At 44.2% G+C, this 23,613-nt stretch overlaps 1 protein-coding gene across 4 annotated transcripts; it reads right to left on the reverse strand.

The window, feature by feature from the left end:
• Window positions 1-4,798: 4,798 nt before the first annotated feature.
• On the reverse strand, window positions 4,799-23,613 carry PERM1 (PPARGC1 and ESRR induced regulator, muscle 1). Of its 4 annotated transcripts, none has more exons than XM_089534265.1 (4): window positions 23,551-23,613; window positions 12,517-14,197; window positions 9,530-9,643; window positions 4,799-6,368 (listed from the first exon to the last, which is right to left on the reverse strand). In XM_089534265.1, exons 2-4 carry the CDS (start codon window positions 14,195-14,197, stop codon window positions 6,286-6,288), a joined length of 1,878 nt encoding a protein of 625 aa, XP_089390391.1. In that variant the 5' UTR covers window positions 23,551-23,613; the 3' UTR covers window positions 4,799-6,285. The 4 variants fall into 4 exon arrangements, with proteins under 4 accessions (XP_089390391.1, XP_089390389.1, XP_089390390.1 ...); XM_089534263.1 differs by lacking the exon at window positions 23,551-23,613 and adding an exon at window positions 15,387-15,482; XM_089534264.1 differs by lacking the exon at window positions 23,551-23,613 and adding an exon at window positions 15,037-15,135.

Consider the following 23,613-nt stretch of genomic DNA (forward strand, 5'->3'; position numbering starts at 1 on the left):
GCAGTGGGAATGAGGACCATATATCAGTTGCTGGGGAATGTGAAACAGAGGATGCAATTGTATGCATGTTCTCCTGGTCGGCTTCCCATGAGCAAATGGCTGGTTGCTGTGTGAACAGAACAGTGGACTAGACAGGTATTAGACTTGAACTTAATTTCTCATAACACAGGCCAGAATGCTTCATGTTCTCACATCTGCTCCAAATCCTTGTTTCTTAGAATAAAGAGTCCCACATTTTTCCATGTATAGCATTATTTCTAGCAGATCTTCCCACAGCTTGAACACAGACCTGCCTCTTTGTTCGTAGGTGGAGGAGACAGTTTCGGTGCCAGATTGTGCCTGTCTCAACTCAGGCAAAGCGGATCAAAGTGCTCTCTGTTCCATCATGTGCAAACCTCTTATCTCGATGCAAACTTTCTAAGGCATATATCAAAGGATGGGATTTGTGGCCGGCGAGCTGAGTTTTCAGTTTGTTTTCTTCCAAAGCCCCTTCTGTTTTCTCACTGTCGCCCATAAAATCCAAATGGTCTGAAGCCATTTTCCTTACAAGGATCTTGAGTTGGAGGCCCAGTTTCAAGAGAAGCAGGACACATAAAACCTAACCTGTCATCAGCTAATAGCTCCAGACTTTGCTTTGTGCTTAGATTCTCCCAGCGCCACCATTTTGCTGTGCTGCTTATCTTGTAGACATTAGGAAGCTGCCTTAGGCCAGAGTAGATATTGTTGTGCATCTATCCTGAGAAAAGGGACTAATGTAGGGATCTGGGGGGAGATCTTTCATCCATAGCTTGAGCAAAAGCAAACTGTTGCAGCCGCTTCTAGCCTGAGTTTTCTTCCTCAATCATTTTTGTCATCTTTGCCACTCTCTGACGTTGCATGCCAACATGCGTACTGGTTTTCGTCTGCAAAATGTTGGAGGATTTGAGATCCCATGATTTGGCGCTTGCTGTGCCAGGGCAAAAACCAGTCTTAAACTTCAAAACTTTGCAGCTTGAGTCGTGTCTACAGCAACGACACAATTTATTGGAATTGGTTTGGATTCTCACACCTTCTGCAAATGCTGTATGTACAGACAGGCAAGGCAATTGGATTTCAACAGACATGCCGAGGATAAATCAAAAGTGCACAGACTTGCCTGAGAAACCTAATAGCTGGGTCTGAGTTTCCAGGTCACCTAGTTTCGCTGAGGATTGTATTACCTTGAAGCCGGCTCCTGGAAGGAATGGATTTTGGACGTAGGTTGTAAAAAGATATATATCTTGCACAGGGGAGTGCCTCAAACGCTCATTTAGCGTTAGGAGCACAGTAGTTCTCTTACGTACATTCAGCTCACATATTGATATATATGTTCACTCTGTGGATGCTTGAATCCATGGAAGAGGAATCGGTGGATTGTGGAGGGCTAACTGTACCTACAACCTACTAGGAGTGTTCTAACAGTGCCGTGACAGAGCAACTACATGATTCAAGGCTTGTACTGTCGGCTTTGATTGGCAGCATCTCTCCAAGTGTTTATGCAAAACATGTGCTTCTCGCTGCCAGATTTCAAACTCCAGAAGCCAGGGCATGAAGGTAGGGCCTTTGACATGCAAAACATGTGCTCTACCACAGAGCTACAGGCACTTGAATCAGCCAAATCAACTCCATGGCCAAACTGCTTCTGTGGGATCACACCCAAAGCAGACAAGTGAGAGAAAGAGAGAGAGAGAGAGTTTGCTTTATACTGGCCATAGTCATGTGTGCAATCTGTTTGGGATTCCATACCTCCCAGTGTCCCAGTCTGGAATGGACAGACCCAGTTACTCCTCTGTCATCCCACTTTTTCAGCTCTTTTAAAATGTCCCAATTTCTCTCTTCCTCCCACTTCCTCGCTTTGTCCTCAGCTTACCACAACTGCTTCAAGCTGATTTCAGTGTTCAAAAGTTGTTTGTACTCACTTAACTGGAAGGACAGAAGAGAAGAGGAGGTAGAATCTTGCCCAGTAAGAGCAGGGAAAAGCAAACTGCTGCAGCCTCTTCTAGCTCGTCTCTTCTTCATTATAGAATCACAGAGTTGGAAGAGACCCCAAGGGCCATCCAGTCCAACCCCATTCTGCCATGCAGGAACTCACAATCAAAGCGTCCCCATTGACAGATGGCCATTCAGCCTCTATTTAAGGACCTCTAAGGAAGGAGACTCCACTTCAAGGAAGTGTCTTCCACTATCGAACACCCTTTATGGTCAGGATGTTCCTCCTAATATTGAGTTGGGATCGCTTTTCCTGGAGCCTGCATCCATTGTTCTAGGTCCTATTTTTTGGAGCATCAGAAAACAAGCTTGCTCCATCCTCAATATGACATCCTTTAGGGCTATCATATCACTTAACTGTCTCTTCTCCAGGCTAAACATACACAGCTCCCTAAATCTCTCCTCATAGGGCAGTGCTTCTCAATTATTTTCTGTCATGCCCCCCCTAGGAAGAAGAAAACATTTCGCGCCCCCCGTGCGACTGTAAATAGTATCATTTGTCTATAAAATTGTTATAAGTACACCTCTGCATAACACATTTCGCGCCCCCCTTTATGGAGCCTCGTGCCCCCCCTGGGGGGCCCACCCCACTATTTGAGAAGTACTGTCATAGGGCATGGTTTCCAGACCTTTCACCATTTTAGTCACCCTCCTTTGGACACGTTCCACCTTGACCATATTCTAATTCACACATTTCAAGTATGAAATGTTGCAGGGCATGGCATTCCCATCCTTCACTAACCTTCAGCATTATGTTTCAGCGACACGCTGGAGATTTGGAGAGGTTCTGCTCATTGCAGACTGTGATCTGCAACCTGGTGACAATGATCTCTGCAGAAGCACCTGTCTGACTTTTTCATTCACTTGGCAGTAAAGCTGCTGTCAAGAGGCTGGAAGATGACAGAAACTGTGCAGGACAGGGTTATTATGATACACACACAGTGTCTCCAAATGCCAGCCAATTGCCTTCACCTTGGCAAAGGGTCTCACAAAAATGATCCGGCACAAACCTCTCAAGGTCATGGCTGGAGTCCTAGCTCTGTCTTCAAGGGTTAAGATATGAAAAATGGATCTAGCAGGAAAATATATCAACATTATACATGCAGGAACAGATCAGGAGTCCTGGGAAACACATTTGGGACCAGGACGGTGGCTTCCAATTTGGACAGCTTAGACAAATTCAAACACAATAAGGCTGCTGCTGGCTATATCTCTTTGTGACTCTTTTATCAGCTGCAATAAGAGACAGTATAGTTTGCTGGGAACAAGTTGCTAGGGAATACAAGTTGGAGAAGGCTATGTGCTATTGCCATGTCTTGCTTGGAGGCTTTCCATTTGCATGTGGCTGGCCACTATATGACCAGAATGTTGCACTAGATGGTACTTCGCTCTTATCCAGCATCCCTCCTCCAATGTTCAATTTCTTACTTCAAAGGTTGGCAGCTATGGCCCTCCAAAGGTTTTCTTTGACTACAACTGCATCATCCCTTGTAGTCATAGTAGCCAATGGGGCAGGATGGTGGGTGCTGCAGTCCAAAAACACCCAGGCAATCACAATTGCTCACCTGTCTTTGTTCATCCCATTAAAGGAAATGGGAGCTTCCTTGGATATCTAAGTGGCAGCTTCAGACAGGAGATTGTTGTCAGTATTCAGGCAAGGAGAGAAAGAGTTAAACTCACCACCAGCCTGTCAGCAATGCCCAAATTTCCCATATGCTGCTATTAACCTCAGACAAAAAAATGCATGCAGTTAACGCTATGTTTCATTTTGTCCTTAGGATTTTATTCCTATCTTTCCAGAGACCGTGGCTAAAACCACCACAATTTAGATGGAACCTAAAGAATTAGCAACCTTGATCTGAAAGGCCAAGGAAATAAACACATGGCTTCCAGGCAAGCCAGAGCTGGTTGCTTTCCATTGAATCTTTGCTGTTCCAACAAGCCCAGCAGAAACTCCTGGGCTTTTGTTTCCAGTCGCTGGTTGGGGCTTCAGAATGATACTCAATTTATTCATTTTCCATCCCCCTGAGAAGGATCTACATGTCACCTGGATCTCATAATGAAGACAGCGGTTGTCATCTCCTCTCCAGTATTGCTATATTTGGCTCAGCTCCACTGAGAACAAAGCAGTGACTGTGCTAAAATTAAAGGGATCTTTGATAAGATCTCTGTGAAGGCTCCTCTTTTCCAGCAGTATGGCTTGGAGTCTTTCTCTTCTGCTTCAGGGCCTGATTGAACGAATAAATGGAAGTAGTACCATGGCATAGTTGCCATCTCTTTGTGTCAGGACTCCTGTGCCTTTAACAGGTGTATCCTGTAAACACTGACTAAAGAAAGCATGCTCCAACCCACTGCTATAGTGATAAATGCTGAAATACAGAGGCTTGTTCATTGTGATAATCCCAGTCCCAATAGTGATGCCCTGCAAAATCAAGACAGCTATGTAAATCCATTTCAGCAAACCAATTTTAGCTGTTTTCATCTTGATCCGGAGCAAGGTTTTTAAAAGGCTAACAGGTCTTAATTGCCTATTAAAGAGTAGAGTGTTTCAGACAGGGATTGCTTATAGAACTATACTGTTGCTGGAAAAACCCATTTCCACATTTCGGATACTGCGAGTGTAGAAGCTAACTTTAGGGAGAATATGGGATATGTGGGTGCGTAAAGATGTGACACCATTGAATCAAAATGCTTCACCGCTTAGGATCCTAAAGATGCTTAAGAGTGGAGTCCAAGAAACAGAAAACTTGGAGTAGGAAAATAAAAGCACACAAACACAAAACCAGTGGTAGTTTTTATTGACCTAACTTCCACTTGCAAACTTTCCAAGTTACACAGAACTTTTCAACTGTAGTAGTTTCCCATCCACCCAGTGAGCAAGTTCATTTACAAATGCAAGCTTTTATTTAACATTCCCAAAATCTAACGGTCCTAAGTCAGCCTATTGTCCTTTGTAACAAAAAGAGCTACATGTTCTGCCGCCTGGTTGGGTTTTACAGAGAGGTGGGGTATAAATATATTATTATTATTATTATTATTATTATTATTATTATTATTATTATCATCAACATTATTATTTCAAAATCCTGTACTTAGCCAGTACTGCTGAAAAGGACAGAAGTCTTCAGGTCGAAAGGATGGCCAGCGCTACATGTACTACTATTTAAAAACATGAATATGTCCGTTTGCTCATTTGTTTATAGAACATGGCTAGATGTCTTCTAGATGTTTTAGAATATAGGTTGAGTATCCCAAAAGTGTTTTGGTTATTCATTCATTCATTCATTCATTCAGTCGTTCGTTCACTGGATTTTAGACTATTTGCATATGTACAATAAGATATCTTGGAGATGGGACCCAAGTCTAAACATGAAATTTATTTCTGTTTCATGTACATTTTTAATAACTATGCGCATGAAATGAAGTCTGCGGACATTGAACCATCAGAAAGCAAAGGTGTCGCTACCCCAACCACCCATGGAAAAAGTTTTGGAATTGGGAGCATTTCGGATTTTGAGATAAGGGATACTCAACCTGTATTTAAAAGGCTCTTACGTTTGGGACAATTGCCCTCTTAAACCTTTCTTACTGTATGATTATTTTTTTGTATCTAATGTTCTTCTTGTAATCCGCTTTGATGCCGTGCGGAAAAGGCGGAATAGAAATAAATCATTATTATTATTATTATTATTATTATTTTCCATTTCATGCATCTGTCCTCAGCTGATACTTTCATCCGTCTTCCCTTTGGTCTTCTTTTTAAACATGCTGTCAATAGTTCCATCTTGCTTTCATGCCTACCTTCCTTTTCTCCTAGTTAAAAGCAACCCATTTAGTCAGACTACCCTTCTAGTGACTTATCTACTAGACTAGTTTCTTTTTGAACAACACTATCAAATTCTCTTCCAAATCCTTCCAGTGTCCTCCTTTAAAAAAGAGAGAGGGGGAGGTAAGACCTTCCAGTTACTCTATAGCCACTGGGTCTATTGCGTGCAGCTGTCTAACTAAGCTACCAACCAGATGGTACTTGACTTATTTATAGACCACCTTCTCCCTTGGGTTGAAGATACGTTCCCAACTATGAGAAGAAATGGAGGTTTGAGGTGCCTCCCTGACTTTGCTGCATTTCCTTGGGCCCCTATAGATTCTCTCTCACTTCTTTTCCTCTTCATCCAGTAGAGTGTCACACCAAAAGCAGTCCAGAAATCCAAGAGAGCAAAAGGTTGGTTCGGTGCTTCCGAAGAAACCCTGGCATGCTTTTAAAGCCACTTGTGTGTCTTAGGTTCCATGCTGTCCTTCTGTGATGACTGCCCTCCTGAAGTAGCGGATGGCCGAAAGGGTGCCGAAATTCGCCAGCAGCACTGAAGGGAGAAAGAGTTGTGCCCACAACTCAGGCAGATGCATTAAAGAAGGAGAAAGACAGCCAGCTCTCCATATCTGCAAATCCTTTAACCATGGATTCAAGCCTCCATGGCTTGAAAATATTTAAAATATATATATAAATTCTAAAAAGCAAGCCTCAATTTTGCTATTTTATCTAAAGGACACCATTTTACTAGCCATTGTATTCAATGGGAGTTGAGCATTGTATGTTGAGCATGCCTGGAACCAAACCCCAGTGAGTACCAAGGGACCACTGTAGTTACATTGTCTGCAAGAAATTAGGCAGTCTAGACTCTCTCTGGGTCAAAACTACAAATGTGTGTGCATTCTTTTGTCACAATTCTACGCCAAAGCATTCATTCAATGGAGTTTATCACACGGAGATCGGAAGTTTATCCCATAAATATCCCGGGAAAATCGTGTAATCCCTCGTAATGATTTCACAGGACATTGCGCATTAAAGTGGGCACAAAGAAGCATTAATTCACATCTATTTACTTTTAGGGTTTCAGCAACAATGCATTTCTGTTATCACTTAATTTGCGCGATTGAGTGTGATAATCATTCATGCAATTTCTCGCCGTTTCCACTTCATTTGCAGGATGCTTTAAATGCACTTGAATCTCTCTTTAATGCTGAAATCATCCCCAGTGTGATACACTCCTATGTCAAAGTCCTGTATCATACATATTTAATAAAATCTGCACACTCTCTATTTCCATCAATCGTGTTGCAATTGTTTCCTGTTTGCGTAACTTTTTTTTCTAGACAAGGGTCGATGAGGAAAGAATAAGGAACTGAATACCTCTCCCTCTGGGAATCTTTATTTGCCCCGATCTTCTGGAGATCTCTTTTGGCAGCCAAGGCTTCTCCAGATGTCACATACATTCTCAAGTGTATCTTTGCAATTGTGAGGACTTGTTTTAAAAACAATGGATGAACATTGGGGTTCTCAGAAAGATTTATCCCAATCCCAAACCCTGTCCTATGTGATCTACTGCATTTATTTTCTTAATCCCCATGGTTGACTGATGTGTGTTGAATGTGCAATGCAAGATTTATTCAGATGAGTTTGCCGTTGCCTTCGTCTTAGGCTGAGAGAGTGTGACTTGCTTAAGGTCATGCGGTGGGTTTCCATGGGCAAGCAGGGATTTGAACTCAGGTTCAGAGGAAATACTGCTACACTTTACATTCATTTCCGATTCTAGTCTCAAATGCTTGCTGCAGGTAAATAAGCATACAGTCAACACGAACATGTCTGTTCTTACTCTGCTCAGTATTGAAGAGTATTGTTTGCTGATAGCAAATGATAGTTTTAAACAAGCATAGCTCCTTGGTAAAAGGAGTAATAGTCATCCAAAGAGGACCACTTATCAGTGGTCATGAAGTTTGTCATAACCTGCAGATGATACTTTTAGGTTGTCCTGAACCTACAGTTAATTGTCATCCTCCATTCTCTCCAATGTCTCATAAGTTATACAGATTCTCTAAGCCTTCAGCTTGATGCCTGTTGGTTTTTCCAGTAACTGGGGGGGTCAGGGCATTCTGGCCCGTGGGGGGATTTCTAGAGTGTGCACACTCCATCATAGAGCATAAGCCTATTAAAGGCTATTAGCTGTAATATGTCAATGGATCCATCACATACAGAGGTAAAGAATCATAGAGTTGGAAGGAGCCCTATGGCTCCCTGCTCAATGCAGGATGTCCAACTCGAGCATCCCCAGAAGGAAACTGTCCAGCATCTTTTTGAAGACATTCAGAGATGCTGGATAAGCTATTGGTCCTATTGCTGAACTGCTTCTCACTGTCACTGGTGTAATATCAATACTTTTGGAAATGGAAGACAAATATTGCCTTCATAGCTTGCTTTTGGGTGCCTCTAGCTGAACACTGTTGGTGATGGGAAACATGGTTCTTGATCCATACGTATAGGATTAGGATGGCCACTTTACTGTTGTACTTCCTTTTATATTTACTCTGGAGCCTTAGCAAAGGGATAGAAGGGTGCAGAGGGCTGACCCTATGTCTCTGTTAGTGTGTCAAGGGCTCTAGGGAGATGCAGAAGCCTTATCACATACCTTCTGTGCTACATCAAATTAAGGCCAAGAAGAAGACGACATTGAGCAATGCAGAAGAGTCAGGCACGGTGGTCGTGATGATGATATTGATACCTCTAGTACAAGGCATGCAAAGCCAGGCAAACAGTGATAAGGTGATAAGAGACTTATATGCTTTCCTGATTTGGGGCTGGCTGGTCATTAAATAATTGGAAAGAAATCATCATCCTTTCAGAGATGTGTGCGCAAGTCTGTGAGAGCCAAACATATCTAGTAACTCAGGGAAGAGTACGGAGGGCATTTTAATATAATCCCCAAACTGTACACAGAAGAGATTTGTTGTGAAATAAATTAATATCTGATCAAAGGCTTCTGTGAGGTCTCTTTGAGGAGGCTGCACACTGTGTCTCTGTGTGATGTAGTAATTTAACTCTGTCGCCTTCCATCCAGAGAAGCCGCGTCCCTAGAAGGCAGGAGGCTGCCATTTCTCCTTATGCAGGGAGGCGACAGAATATGAGGAGGGTCATAACAGTAGGCAGGATCTCTGCAGGAGCAGCTACTCTGGGCTTAATGCTTTCCTATCAGGAAGGTTCTCCTGCATTTCTGCAGCAGGTGATGTTGGATGAACAGAGAATTGGCAAAAGTGTCACCTGTTATGTCCCTGCTTGAGTAACCGCTTGAGACTTACCTCTTCCAAATTCAGGAACGTTCAGTACAGCATAAATGGAAAGGCCTAGAGCAGGTAATTCTTGTTCTTAATATACTCTATATGTAAAGTTTCTTTTAGCAATGGGTTAAGCCTGTCCCCCCTTCTTTTGTGTGCAAGGAACCACTGATTTTACGAAAGGGGAGCACCTTAAAAAGAGGATAAGGATAGAGATGGTCTTCAGGAGAGGGACAGAGGGGGAAAATATGGGTAAAGAAAAAAGAGAGAAACCAGTCCAGGCATCTGTTCTGCTTTGTTCCAAGAGGCAACCAGTATGTTCACATTCCTGGGCTATCTCCCAAGCTTAAATCCACTCCCTTCCCCAAATCCACCAGGAGCAATGCACCTCCCACACAGGGGCCCTGTGATGCCTTACCAATCTTCCAAGCGTCCGGGGCTTGCAGGTCGGAGGTCTTCACGGCCCACGAAGCAAAGGCCACAAAGCCTAGGCACATGTCCCTGTGCGTGAGAACTGCCTGGAGGGGCCTTTCTGGGATGAAAAGCAGAATCAACATGGTTTTTTTGTTGTTGTTGCAGAGGAAACGAAGCCTTATCCAAGAAAGCCTAAAGCAGTTCTTCTCACCCTTCCTGCCAGCCCCACAAAAAATTCAGATGTTAATGCATGAGTCCTTCCAATCTTTGCACTTTGATCCTCACAAGCTTTTTATATTTCCCCCTAGGTTTTCCCATCAAAAGGGTTTCCAAAAGAAGCTTCCTGGTGCCGTGTTTGAACCGTGCGGCCAGGTTGCCAGGCTCTAATAACCTGGCAGTCGACGCTGTGCCTTTTCAATGCCAAGACACAGCCTGAGCACAAACTACCCTGGCTTTCTGTGCCTTTCTTTCCACTCCTCTCCATCCCAATCCTGTAATATGCCCTGGGATGTTAACAAAAGCTATTCATACTTTCCAGAGTAGGATCTGTGTTAGCCATTTATACATGTGTGTTGTGTGTGTGCGCACCTTTAAGTTGCCTGTTGACTTATGGTTAACCCCCCTGAATTTCATAGGTCTTTCTTAGGCAAGGAATATGCAGAGGTTTTTTTTACCAGTTCCTTCCTCTGAGATACAGCCATCTATGCATCTTATTAAATGTCAATTTCCACAAAATTGCTATGTATTATGCTAAGGGAAATACTGGTTTGGGGGCACGGGGCTGCTGTGGAAGCTCAGTGTGCGGATTTCAGGTTTATGGGATCTACTCTGTTTGTGTGTGTGTTTGTATGTGTTTTGTGTGCTACTAGATACCAAGATCCACCAACTGGAACCCGATGCAAAAGATATACAGTTAGAATGAAAGGACCGTGAGCCCAATAATTTGTTCTGAGCACCAGAATGGAAAGAACGAACTGTCCTTCCATGCAAGAACGCACTTGCAGTTTGCAAACGTTCTTCATTTCAGCCATGCGGATGTGGAGGTCAGGGAGATTTTTGCTGCTGCTGTGGTTAAATAACTGGGAGTTGGAAACCTTTACCGCTGATGAGCTGCAAACCATCCAGAGATCTACTAATAGGCCCCTATCTATCTTCTATGTCATGTCAGTACAGTTTACTGTACATCTGGATAGTGCATTTCTAGATATACCAAGGCTTTAGTAAGTGGGAGAGAACATGGCTCCATCTAGCCTTAATATAATGGATTACAAATGGTGCAGTGGATATATGAGACCACAGTTCCAATCTGACCCCTCGTGCATTGATGTTATTGGCATATACTCTTTATCACTTTATAACTGCCCCAGACAGTAGAGCAAGGACAACAAAAAAGACCTCTTCTGTTTAGAGATCCAGGACCAATAATAGCTTCTGAACCAGAGATGTGGAACCTATGGCCCTTCAGCTGTGTTAGACTACATCTCCCACAATCTGTTATTGCCTGTGTTGGGTGAATCTGATGGGAGTTGCAGGCCAAAACATCTCAGAGGCCAAAGGTTCCCCATTCAGTTTTGAAAGGTCTTATGCTGATCTGTCTCTTAATTAGGACCAAGGTTCAATCTGCTGTGTTTCCTCATATCCCTTTAGCATCTGAGATATTTTCTTTCTTCCTTCCTAACCCATGGCTGCAAGTCCAATCCCTTAAATTGGGAGCATGTCCAGGAGGCTTATTTCTGAGTAAACATCCATAGGACTGAGCAGCAAAGGTTTTAACTTTCAAAGCATGTTGTAAAACTTAAAACACGGAGTCACAAATTTACTGTGACATTAGTATTTGTGGACTTCTGGCACCATCTGCAACATTTTATTTCCACCTTCAAGTGGGTTTCTTTTTAACTCGGAGACACACTGAAGCCAAACGTCTTGTTCTCACATCTTTTATTTTAAAAACCGTTTTAGTGTCATACTGCTATAGTGCAAATAAAATGGTATTTTTGAACTATAGCACTATAAGGATTAAATTTCACCTTCAAACTATAGGACTTCTGCAGCAAATTGTGCCTGGTTAAAAAAACAACAACCAACCATACAACTTTTTGGAAGGCTCTAAACTGCTACAAATGGTTAGATTAAATTGCTAGGTGAGTCTAAAACAGTGTTTAAGGTGCTTAAAGTGGTAAAACCTTAGGCTTTCATTTTATGTGCCAGTTTCCTGAGTTGATCTATTCTAGAGTATCTATCCATCCTTAAAAAAGAGCTGAAGAATTAGTCACCGCCAAGGTAAGGTGGCTTTCTTATGCAAGCACCCAGGCCACAGTTTATAAATATGAAAACTACTAGCAAAGCAAATGGTTCAATTTCTTGATGTTTATGCATACGTTTCTCTTCCTTTTCTAGCCCAATGCCTAGCATTTCAGTGTATTTTTTCATCCACCTCAATGCTCCAGTTCATTGATTATGATTAGATGAGAATTTTAATTGTTAACTTTACTATTGTACTGGGGTTAGGGTTGTTTTTGGCACAGTCCAATTACTGTGTTTGTATTGATGACTGTATTTTATCCGGTTGTAATCCTGCTTCGATCCGCAGGGAGAGGCGGGAAATAGAAATTATTATTATTATTATTATTATTTGTCAGTTTTTTCCGCCTTCGCAGGAGAGACATTTTCATTTATTGTCACCGCGACAGCAACAACGTTGACAGTGATGGTCCTGAAACCATGGCACAAGCTGTGAACCACAAGAGGAGTTTCCAAACACGTTTCCAAACATTGCAGCGCTTTGGGCATAGTGCCTTGAGACATGTTTGGCAGGTGAAATATAGCAACTTAATATTTTTTAATGGCAGAAAACCTCTGTGCATATGCAGACTAGCCCCTTCCTCAAAAGGTGTTTCTGGAAATATATTATTAACACAGCAAGCAGTTAAAAGCAGACACACACACACACACACACACACACCCCATGACAACAGGAAAAAGGTGAGGTACCTGGTTCCATTACAGCCATTTGTAGGTCTTCTGGCCTTGGGTGGACTTCATCTAAGAGCCTGGGTGACAGGAGCACCAATGTTCCTTGGGATGCTCTCCGGACCAGAGCCCCATGAGTCGTGGGCTGGGACCTGACATGGCGCGCACGTCTGCACAGAAAGGATTTTAAAGCCCTTGCAGCTTTCCGTGCCTCGGAGGCTGGCATGCTGATGAAAACTGCTCTCCAGTTTCTCTTGTCCCTTGTACTGTTTTCAAAAAAGTGTTCGTAGACCTCAGGGATGGAGATGTGCGTGGCATCGCCAGCCCTCTCAGAGTTTGGGTCCTCTGTGCCACTAGGTGGAGCTGACTGAGGGCCAGAGCTGAGGAATGTCATGGGTGCTGTGCCTTTTCTGCCACTATCCTTATTCATACGGGCCTCGTCTATGTCAGCGAAAAAATATTCATACATTTCAGGCCCATACATACTGGGCAACTCTGGGACAGAATATGAAACTGGTCCTTCCTCTCCTACCCCCTCCCACCTGTTTCTTCTTTCTTCCTGAGTTTCTGGAGAGTCCTGAGATGTCAGGCAAAAGGGTACAGACTTCCCCCCAAAGTTATAACTCTGGCCGCCTTGAATCACAGGATGAGACTCCTTTTCGAAAGGCTCAGCCATGCTGAGATTGCAGCATGGTTCTCCACCGTTGTCCTTTTCTGCCATTCCAGCTAATGAAGCAGTTTCTCTTCCTTTAGCTAATGTTTCATCATAGCTCGAATCAGCTTCTTGTGTTGGTCTTACATACTGGTTTCCTTCTAGAAAGAGTGGTACCACATTATCACAAGGAGAGCTCTCCGCCTGGCCAACTTGGTCTCTCTCTTTTATGATGCCGCAGCTTAAGCTGTTGCTACGGTCAGCTTCTTTCTCACCTTTGCTGTTTAGAGCCTCTTCTCTTCTCTTACTCACCCTTTCCTCTGTGCTTTCCCCACGATTCTCCGACCACTGAGTGTCTACAGAGGCAGTCTGTGAGGCATCATTTTGGGAGGGCTGTAACTGCAAAGAGATGGGGTCACTTCCATTTTCTCCTGCTGTGCCATTCATCCCCTTTGGGGCATCCAAGCTCCTCTGCAGAGGTCTCTCCACTGCTTCTTTCCTTGGGCTTTGCTCTTGCAAGTGTTCCTCTTGGACGGAAGGGACTGCCACTGCTGGTAAGGCACAGTTAGGATTTCTGGCCCAATCTCCTGTCTCAGGTTCTCCTTCCTTGGCAGCAAACACAGCCTCATTTTCTGAGGCCGGCCTCGCCATCCCACGCTGACTTTCCAATGGTTTCAAAGTGACACAAAGACTCTCCTGGGTCCCGGAAGACGGATGAAAAGCCGTGCTAGATTGGTTGTCGTTGCACAGAAATCTGCTGACTGAACCTAGATCTGTTTCGTCCTCGCTGCCGGACAAAAGGTCTTCTGGAAGCAGGTGTGCGCTGGAGGCTCCATGTGAGAGGCAGCTGGCAGTGTCATGGGGCAGGAGAGGGTCCACCCTCCATCCAGTCAACCTGATCTCCTCGCACTCCCCTTCCTCAATGTCACTGAGAACCTGCTCTTCATCTGTGGCCAAGGCTGGCTGGCTCAAGCTGCATTCTTCAGAGGCCGAGTAGAATTCAGCCCAATCCCGGTCATTCAGCTGGATGCTGTATTCAAAGTTGTCCATCTGGGAAAATACACAAGGAAAGGGGAGACATAGGAGAATGCATTTCAGTGAAACTAGAAAAAGGACACCTTTACCTTGCTAGTGGAAGCAGCTATCAAAGAGCACCATTTATTTTCATAGAATCATAGAGTTGGAAGAGACCACAAGGGCCATCCAGTCCAACCCCCTGCCATGCAGGAGATCTCAATCAAAGCATACCTGATTTGTCTTGGTAAACCTAACAGTCATCCTTTTAGATAGATTGGTGGTATTATCCCCTGATTTATCCCCTGATCCCAGTTGGAGGAGCTGAGAGTGGGCTTAAAGTTTGGTGAAGGAAATCCCAAGCACAGACACGCTACTAGTTGTCTGTCTTGTTTCATGTCCCTTCACAACACCCCTGCATCCATAGTTTCTATATGGCATTTGGATCAGGGACGTAGCCAAGGGGGGGGGAGGGTTCTTGGGGTCCGGACCCCCCCCCCTTCCATTAGAAAAATGAATGGTGTGTGCTGCTGTGCCGCCGCACCCAAGCCCCATTATAATGGTGGCACTTAGTCTGGACCCCCCCCCCCCTTCCTAAAATCCTAGCTACGTTCCTGTTTGGATTCTTCTCCTAACTGGGGTGGGCAACTTGTGGCTCAACAGGGATGTCTAGCTTCCAACAGCAAAAGGGAAAGAAAATGACAGCACCAAGAAAGAAGAAAGGGCCAGCAAAAAAAGCAAAGGGCGGCTTTGCCTTTTCCGATGGGGATCCTAGTGTGTACAATATAAGCCCCTGATCTTGGAGCTAAGAGAGAACTGGGGTGTATCCACTAGAAAAGCCTTTCCGCAACCAGATACACCACACCACCGCTCACCTTGGCAGACGTCCTGTTCGCAAACAGACATTATGGCAAGTGTGTGACCTTCAAGGCCTCCTCCGCCTTGTGTCTAGCAAATTCCCAAGGCCCTTAGGCAGAAATGCCAGTGGCTGTTTTAACTCTCTGCTTCACCTCCTACAGGCTCCCCTTCCTTTAGTATCAGTGATTTCTTTGGGTGAGAGTTCTCCATGCCCATCTCACTGGAGAGCATGACCTTTTGGGTTACCCAAGGAGGTGGCTAACCTTTTTGAGGGCATCTCTGCAAGGCCAACTATGGAGTAAACAGGCAAAAAGAAGGAAGCAGAAACAAACCCAGCGCAAGTGGAAGATGCTGCAGCAGTCCCTACCTTGCAAGCGGACTAGGCCATAGATGGTGCAATGCTGGGGGCAGCACCGCAAAGTCCTCCCGGCGTGGCATGGTGGTGCTGTGCCCACCACACTTGGCCCTGGGAGCGCAGGCAGTGAATGTTTGGAGAGGCTACTTTCACGGGCCAAAAATAATCCCCTCCCTCCTGAACCGGTCACATGAAATTCTATAAATGCAAAGGACTGCTACAGAAATAGAAGGCAAACAGCCCTCTCACAGAGGCACCAAAGCAGCCGCCCTGAGTGCCCTTGTTGATCAAGGGCAACAACTCCCTACCTGCTAAACCACTAACCCCAATTTGCCGTCATGGGGGAAAGGAAGGGGCTTTTAAGCAAATGCATGTGTTTGAGAGTTTCTGTTCCCTCTTCCTAGAAGTCTTTTTCAGGCCAGGGGCTGGTGTCCCACTCCAAAAACCTGCCATGGCTTACATGCTGACAGGTAGGCACAGCCAGATCCCCCAGGTTTTGGTTAGCTCAGTCTTTCACATACCCAGTCACAGTGTCCCTTTTGCCAAGCTGGAAAAATTCATTTGGCAAAAGGGATGCTTTTACGACCCTCTCCCATGCTTTCACAACCAAAAGAGAATGAAAGTGCTTCAACATCATGCGGAGACAGAAAGAGAAATGCACTTCTCTCCACTTGCCTGCCGGGTTTGTTTGTAATGTGACACGGAAACAGACACACCGTTGTCTCCATTGACTTCTTCACACAGTTCATTTCCCAGGCATGCATCCTCAATAGACTTCAGTCTTTGAATGTAGTAGGGCACTTGTCTCCTGACTCTACCACAACTGCATGTGAAATGTTACATCAAGTCCAGGAATGTGTAGTGTGTTACCTTCTGCTCACCAACTAACCCATAGCCTCCTATCTAGAGCCGCATTTGCACTGCAGAAATAATCCAGGTTGACGCCACTTTAACTGCCAAGGCTCCATCCGATGGAATCCTGGGAATTGTAGTTTGCTGTGGCATCAAAGCTCTCTGACCAAGAAGGCTAAATGTCTCATAAAATTACAAACCCCAGAAATCCATCACACTGAGCAAGACAGTTAAAGCAGAGCCAGAAATGCCTTAATTCTGCAGTGTAGATGCAGCCATAGTCCCTACTGAGCCATGAAATTCACTGAGTGAATTTGAGCCACTCTCTCTGACTTTAAGGAAACCTGTCCTACCTCACAAGCCTGTTGTGAGGTTGAAGTAGAGAGGAGGAGAGATACGTAAGCTGTCTTTTGCTCATTGGCAGAAAGGGGGAGAGATACATGCAAAAACGTAAATCCATACATCTGTCTGGGTGCAACAGAGAAAGAACTGTTGAGCTAGAAAGACTCTTAAGTTATATAAATTACAACAATATACTGGACAGAGAATTTCATTCTTTTCTTTCAGAACAGCTTGATGAATAAATTGTGATGTTGCATTTCTTCTCCTCCCTGTGCCAAAATACCCTGCAATGTCTGATTCTGGAAGCTAAGCAGGGTCAGGGCTGGTTAGTACTTGGATGGAAGGCGGCTAATGAATTGCAGGTGCTGTAGGCTCTGTTTCAGAGGAAGGAACTGCCTCTGTATACTCCTTTCCTAAGGCCCTATAAAATTCATGGGGTTGCCATACGATAGGTCCACCAGGCAACTATATATAATGCATAGGCCATAGACATTTCTCTTTCCCATTAACCCACTTCCCCTCTCTCTCATACACACTTTTACACACACACACACACACACACACAGGTTATGGTAAACTTCCTTTTGGCTAAAAGGGCTGAGTCGGATTTTAAAAAAGGAAACCACTGAACAAGGCACAGAAAACAACAAGTCTTGCTGCCAGCCACTCAAAGGCCGAAAGCGGGAAATGCTATTAATAGTATTACTGTAAGAACCACAGTGCCAGACACCAGACAGGATTTCAACATGTCCCATCTCTCTTCCACAAGGATCCCAAAAACATAGGCTAAGGACAGATGCATTTATTTCTCAATGCTAACTTTCCAGGGGCTAGCGATGTGCCTTTATCACATAGCTTATAAGCTTCGCAGAAACCAAAGGCTGAAATGAAAACAGATTTCGGAAAGCTGAGAAACATACGCTTTGGCACCAATGTAACCCTAATTTGTGTGCTCTTCCTCATTAATACATTTTGCCATCTTGACCACACTGATTCCTTGTAAGCACTTAGTCTTGGCCAGACATATCCCATTTTCATCTGTGAAATGTTGGAGGATATTGCATTAGCAAGTCAAGCTTTTATGGGAATAAATTATTATCCATTGATGGCTATGGCATGGAGCAGCAATTCAAGGGACAGGGTGAAGTTCAAATGCAGACTAAAACATGGGTCAGACAATGCAACTGTGGGGTGGATTTGAAATTGGTTGAACGGCCGAACCCAAAGGGTGCTTGGTAATGGCTCCTCTTCATCTTGGAGAGAAGTAACTAGTTGGGAGCCACAGGGTTCTGTCCTGGGACCAGGGCTGTTGAACATCTCTATCAATGAGTAGGATGAAGGAATAGAGGGCATGCTTATCAAATTGGCAGATGATACCAAAGCAGGAGGAGTAGCTACTACCCCAGAGGACAGGATCAAAATTCAACATGACCTGAATAGATTAGAAAGCTGGGCCAGAACTAACACAATGAACTTCATCAGGGAGAAATGTAAGATAGCACTTAGGTAGAAAAAATGAAACACATAGATAGATAGATAGATAGATAGATAGATAGATAGATAGATAGATGATAGATAGATAGATAGATAGAGATAGGATGGGGCACACCTGGCTTAACAAGACTACATACATGCGAAAGGGATCTGGGAGTCCAAGTAGAACATAAGTTGAACAGTGAGATGCGGCAGCTAATAGGCCCAATATGATTCTAGGCTGCATCAATAGAAGTATAGTGTCTAAATCAAGGGAAGTAACAGTGCTACTGTATTCTGCTTTGGTCAAGCCTCACCTGGAATACTGTGTATCCCCCCTTCTTTAAACAAATGGAAGAAGAAAGAAAGATGTAAATTTGGTTAAAAGAGAGAATCAGATATACATAAAACTGAAGCGAAGTAAGATAAAATACTTGGTGAATGGATAGTCTTAGGAAGTAATGATTGGGATATGATTGTTGATAGAAAGGTTACACAAGATAGATTAAAGTTGTATGAGTGTATGTATGAGGGTTAAATGAATACAAAATGTAATTTAAGTAGATGTTAAAGTTTACTTATTGTATAAATGGAAATAAGCAGATCTTTTTTTAAAAAAAGAAAAGGAACATCACTTTTATTAAAGCCTTTAGGGCCTATTCTTAAGGTGTTCATGTGCATGGTTTTAACTGTTTGGGGCTTTTCTGCTATTTTAACCTGGTGGTTTATTTAATATGCTTTTATCTTGCTTAAATTATTATGTTTTTAACGTGCTTTTTAAATTATATGCTGCCTTGAGAGCTCATGATACATATATTATGTATTAAAATAGAAATATTTCAATACATAATATTTGAGACGTTAAGACTAGAAAGCTACAACAGCGGCCACATGCAATGCGATGGTCCATCTTGACAATGGATCTTCTCCTTGAGATAATTATACAATAAGGGAGCTGTGGTTTCTCTTAATGTAATTTAAACAGAAGGTGACATATTCTTCAAACCTTGAGTCCTGCTTAGAGACTCTGGGCAGTAAAGAGTCTGGATGAAGGGTGCCATCGGCTGGCCATGCTGGGTAAAAGCAATACGATTTGCAAACATTGTGGAGTATGGAAATCATTGGGGCATGAAATGACTTTGTTCAGGGTCCTCCTGGGACCAGCTTAGCTTTTTTTTGTACCAGGCAAGCATAAATTCCCCCCTCCTCTTTAAATGGTTCTATTAAGTGAAAAGGCAGAGGGATCTGTGTTGCAGCCTTCTCTCCTACCTGGTGCAAATAAATAGGAGTGGATGTGCATAGGGTTCTTATCGATTTGAAGGGCTGACTTCCTATAAGGTGGCTTTCTCTGTCTCTAACTAAACTGAAATATGCATTGCAGTAATTACTGCAATCTTCTTTCTCAAATCCAAAACACACCACAGAAATAACTCGGTTTGAAACTGCTTTAAGTGCCTTGGCTGCATGCTATGGATTTCTGGGAATTGTAGTCCACTACAATTGCCTGAAATCCATAGCATGGAGGCAAGGCACTTAAAGCAGTCTCAAACCAGGTTGTTTCTGCAGCATGGATGCAGCCTTAATCCCTACCTCTTTCCTATATTGGCTTTTAATGGTAAAATCCCTTAAATTAGAAAAATCCCTTAATGTAGGGACCTGTCTATTTAGTCCTAGTCACTTTTCTGGTGCTCTAGAAACTTGTGGCAACCTCTGACGTAGATTGCGGACTATCTTCCAGGATTAGTAGGAGAATCCTCTCAAACAAAGAAAGAAACCAACAAACACATGTTCCTCTTCGTTGTTTATGTCGAACAACTGATTGAAATAAACCAGCAGAAAACTCACAAAACTACATATCCCATGATTCGATAGCATGGAGCCATGCTAGCTAAAGAAGCATCAGAGGGCTCTAACTGTGGAGTGTGTGAGAGACCTAAGGTGGCACAAGATGCTTGTTGTTTTAATACGTCTGTTGTCTGCCTTGGTCAGTAGGTGTCACTCGAGGACAGAGAGATAGATGGGACCACAGCTCCAGGACAGTGAATTTCAGTGCTGGGGGAGCAAGGCGGGAGATCTAAACACACAGCCTTTCCTAGGAGCCCAGACACTAGGTCAGGAACAATCATAGTCCCTTCCAAATCATGGAAAAGTTGTCATGCCGATGTAGCCCAGATGCATCCAAGCTGCCTCGGACACGTGTCCAAAGAAGGGCAACCAAAATGGTGAAGGGTCTATGTAGCCCAGAGGCATTCAAGTTGCCATCTGACCTGGCTTCATCTGTGGGGACTGGCAAGAGCTCTCTGTGATGCTCTGCCTGTGAAACCCTTTTAGCTAAGGACCGAATGTGGCACTGTGCGAAACATGTGTGCTCTTTTTCTGAGTCATGGGGCTGTTGCAAAGTCCTTGGCCATGGTGGGCTTTGAATGCAGTTGTTGCATGGTGGAGTTCATCTCTGTGCAAACCGCACTGGCTCTCCAGAGGGTTGACACACCCTCCGGAGACATTTTCTGGACATGGATCGCATCCTAGGGCAGAGGGAGAACTAAGCACATGTGTTTTTTGTTCTTCCCCTTCTTCTTCTGTGGCTGGTTATTTTCCTCTGTCGGTTGGACATGTTCCTCACTGTGGCTGTGTGCACTCCTTCATCCGAGTGAGAATCTGTTCCACGTCTGCAGGATTCAATTAGTCCCCATGAAAGTCTCCCTTCTCCTCTTTCCTGCCCCCACCTTTCTACTCTCGCCAAGGCCTACCAAGCAGAACATGCCTTCTGAGCGGAAAGGGGGGTGAGCATGGAAGCCAGACTGTCCTGATCTCTTCCGCCCCTCCGCTGCCCAGGCCCACCTACTGTCTCTGGCTTCAAAGTGCAATGGGGGGATGCGGGTGGAGTGTCAGGTCACCACCATCGCAGCACACACCCAGTAGCCCCTGGCAGACCACCTCAGCCTCACCTCCCCCTCTGGAGCAAAGAGGAGGATTTCCTGGGAAGGGAGCACAGCTGCTGCCTTCCGAAATTCAATCTGGCTTGAATTAAAGCAGCAGTTTCAAGAAGAGAGGGAGAGAAGGAAGGGACTTAACCCTGGAATTGCCAGCGTTGGCATCCTCCAAAGAGCAAAGAAATCCATCTTAACATTAGTAGGAACTTCCTGACAGTAAGGGCTGTTCGACAGTGGAACAAACTCCCTTGGAGTGTAGTGGAGTCTCCCTCCTTGGAGGTCTTGAAACAGAGGCTGGATGGCCATCTGTCAATAGGGATGCTTTGATTGAGAGTTTCTGCATGGCAGAATGGGGTTGGACTGGATGGCCCTTGTGGTCTCTTCCAACTCTATGATTTCTTGATTCTAAGTGAGAGCCAGCAGGGTATAGTGGTTTTAGTGTTGGACTACAGTTCTGGAATCCAGGGTTCGATTCCCTGCTCAGCCATGAAACCCACCTGGGCAAATCATATGTTCTCAGCCTCAAGGGAAGGCAATGGCAAACCTTCTCTGAACCAATATTGTCAAGAAAACACCACAATAGGTTTGCCTTAGTGTCACCATAAGTTGGAAATGACTTGAAGGCATACACATGTGTCCAAAGGAGGGCAACCAAAATGGTGAAAGGTCTGGAAACTATGACCTATGAGGAACAACTTGGGGATGTTTAGCCTGGAGAAGAGACGGTTAAGAGGCGACATGATAGCCCTGTCATATTGAAGATGGAGCAAGCTTGTTTTCTGCTGCTCCAGAGACTAGGACCCAGAACAATGGATGCAAGCTCCAGGAAAAGAGATTCCATCTCAACATGGTGGGAAATTCCTAACAGTAGGAACTGTTTGACAGAGGAAGACACTCCCTCAGAGCATGGGGGAGTCTCCTTTGGAGGTCTTTGGATGGCCATCTGGCAGGGATTCTTTGAGTTCCCGCAAGACAGAGGGTTGGATTGGATGGCACTTGTGGTCTCTTCCAACTCTTCTATGATTCTATGAACAACAACATCAAAAGCCCGATACAATTTTGCACTGTGGAGTGTCCCTATGCATTGTGAGAATTACCACCCCTACTATCGCCATCCTTATATTGCGGATGGATCAAACAGCACATAATTTTATTTTGTAGGGGGAACAGGGAGCTCCGATTCTGAATGGAGCAACAAGACTGGAGGAGACTGCCTGATTTAAATTGGGTGCCATTTCCATGAGCAGGATTTGGTCTAGAAAATGACATCGAGGGAAGGTAGGATGAAACACCCCTTCGCTCTACTGGTACTGCTTCAAATATCTACATTTTTGAGCCAGCATGGCATAGTGGTTTGAGTGTTGGACTATGACTCTGGAGGCCAAGGTTCAATTCATCAGGGAAAGACAAAGGCAAACCTCCTCTGAACAACTCTTGCCAAGAAAACCATATGATGCATTTACGTTAGGCTTACCAAAAGTCAGAAACAACTTGAGGGCACACAACACCAACACCAACAACATCTGATCTCATATCAGTTGTGTCACAGAGATGTAATGTTTGACGGCTGATTGCTCCAATATCCGTCAGACAGTGAATCCCCTAAAGGTGTTAGTCCAAACATAATGGCTCTCTCCAGGGTGCTGCATCTTATTGCTGACATAGGTTCAGAAGCTTAGATGACTTCTTTATTGTTCAGAGGATGTTAATCTGGGAGCCACCAACTGCCACTGACTTGTGACTTGGGATGTAGACATATCTCCAGTAGTGGTTAACTAAGGGATAAGTTATTATAACCTACTTACTTAGCTGTTTCACCAAAGTTGCCTGAGGTTTTCTTAGGGCAATACTGCACCACACTGTTATAGTGCTGTTATTCTGCGTTTAATGCTATGGCTGCCTCCTGTGGCATTCTATGATTTGTAGTTTAGCAAGGCCAAGAAGCTCTCTGGCTGAGAATGCTAAATGCCGCTCCTTAAAGTGCAAACCCCAGGATCCTGCAGAAGGCAGCTGTAGCAGCAAAAGTGGAATAATAGCATTATAACAGCATCCAGCTTTTTAGGAAGCATGCCAGGCTTCATCTGCACCGCAGAAATAATCCAGTTTGGCATCATTTTAACTGCCATGGCTCAATGTTATGGAATTCTGGGAATTATAGACACTTGTCCCTCCAGGATTAGGGGCACAAGACCCCCGTGAATATGGGAAAACCGCAAATAACAAAAACATATGTTTTTACCTGAGAGGACACCTCTCTAGGAATCTGTAGGTCCTCCAGTCCAACTCTCTGGTCAACATCCGACAGACCCTGACCATAGAACTGCACTGGAGGAGCTACAAAGGCCTAGTAGAGTCTTCTCTCTAGGAACCTCTAGGTCTTTCAGTGCAACTTTTAGTTAAAGTTGACTATAGAGTTGCACTGGAGGACCTAGATAGAGAGAACATATTCATCAAATCTGCAAATATCAAAGCTGCAAATATGGAGGGACGAGTGTAGTTTCAAATTGGATTATTTCTGCAGTGTGGATGCAACATCAATCTGTCCTGTTCTTTCTTTCTCCACAAGAAAGACCCACCTGAGCCTTTTGCCTCTTCTCCTTCCTTTGTCTCCGAGGGGCTGGTTGGCTGCTTTGCTTCCC

The sequence above is a fragment of the Sceloporus occidentalis genome, unplaced genomic scaffold, assembly GCF_023333645.1.
Source record: "Sceloporus occidentalis isolate IW3139 unplaced genomic scaffold, rSceOcc1.0.p SCAF_8, whole genome shotgun sequence".
In the NCBI taxonomy this organism is placed as follows: Eukaryota; Metazoa; Chordata; class Lepidosauria; order Squamata; family Phrynosomatidae; genus Sceloporus; species Sceloporus occidentalis.

What these genes read in the sequence shown, in the direction of transcription:
- PERM1 (XM_089534265.1), bottom strand. Translation starts at nt 14,197, where the DNA reads ATGGACAACTTTGAATACAGCATCCAGCTGAATGACCGGGATTGGGCT. An exon ending in AATGGCTGTAATGGAACCAG is followed by an intron (nt 9,644 to 12,516) that starts GTACCTCACCTT and finishes TTTTCATCCCAG; the next exon opens with AAAGGCCCCTCCAGGCAGTT. An exon ending in CCCGGACGCTTGGAAGATTG is followed by an intron (nt 6,369 to 9,529) that starts GTAAGGCATCAC and finishes TTCTCCCTTCAG; the next exon opens with TGCTGCTGGCGAATTTCGGC.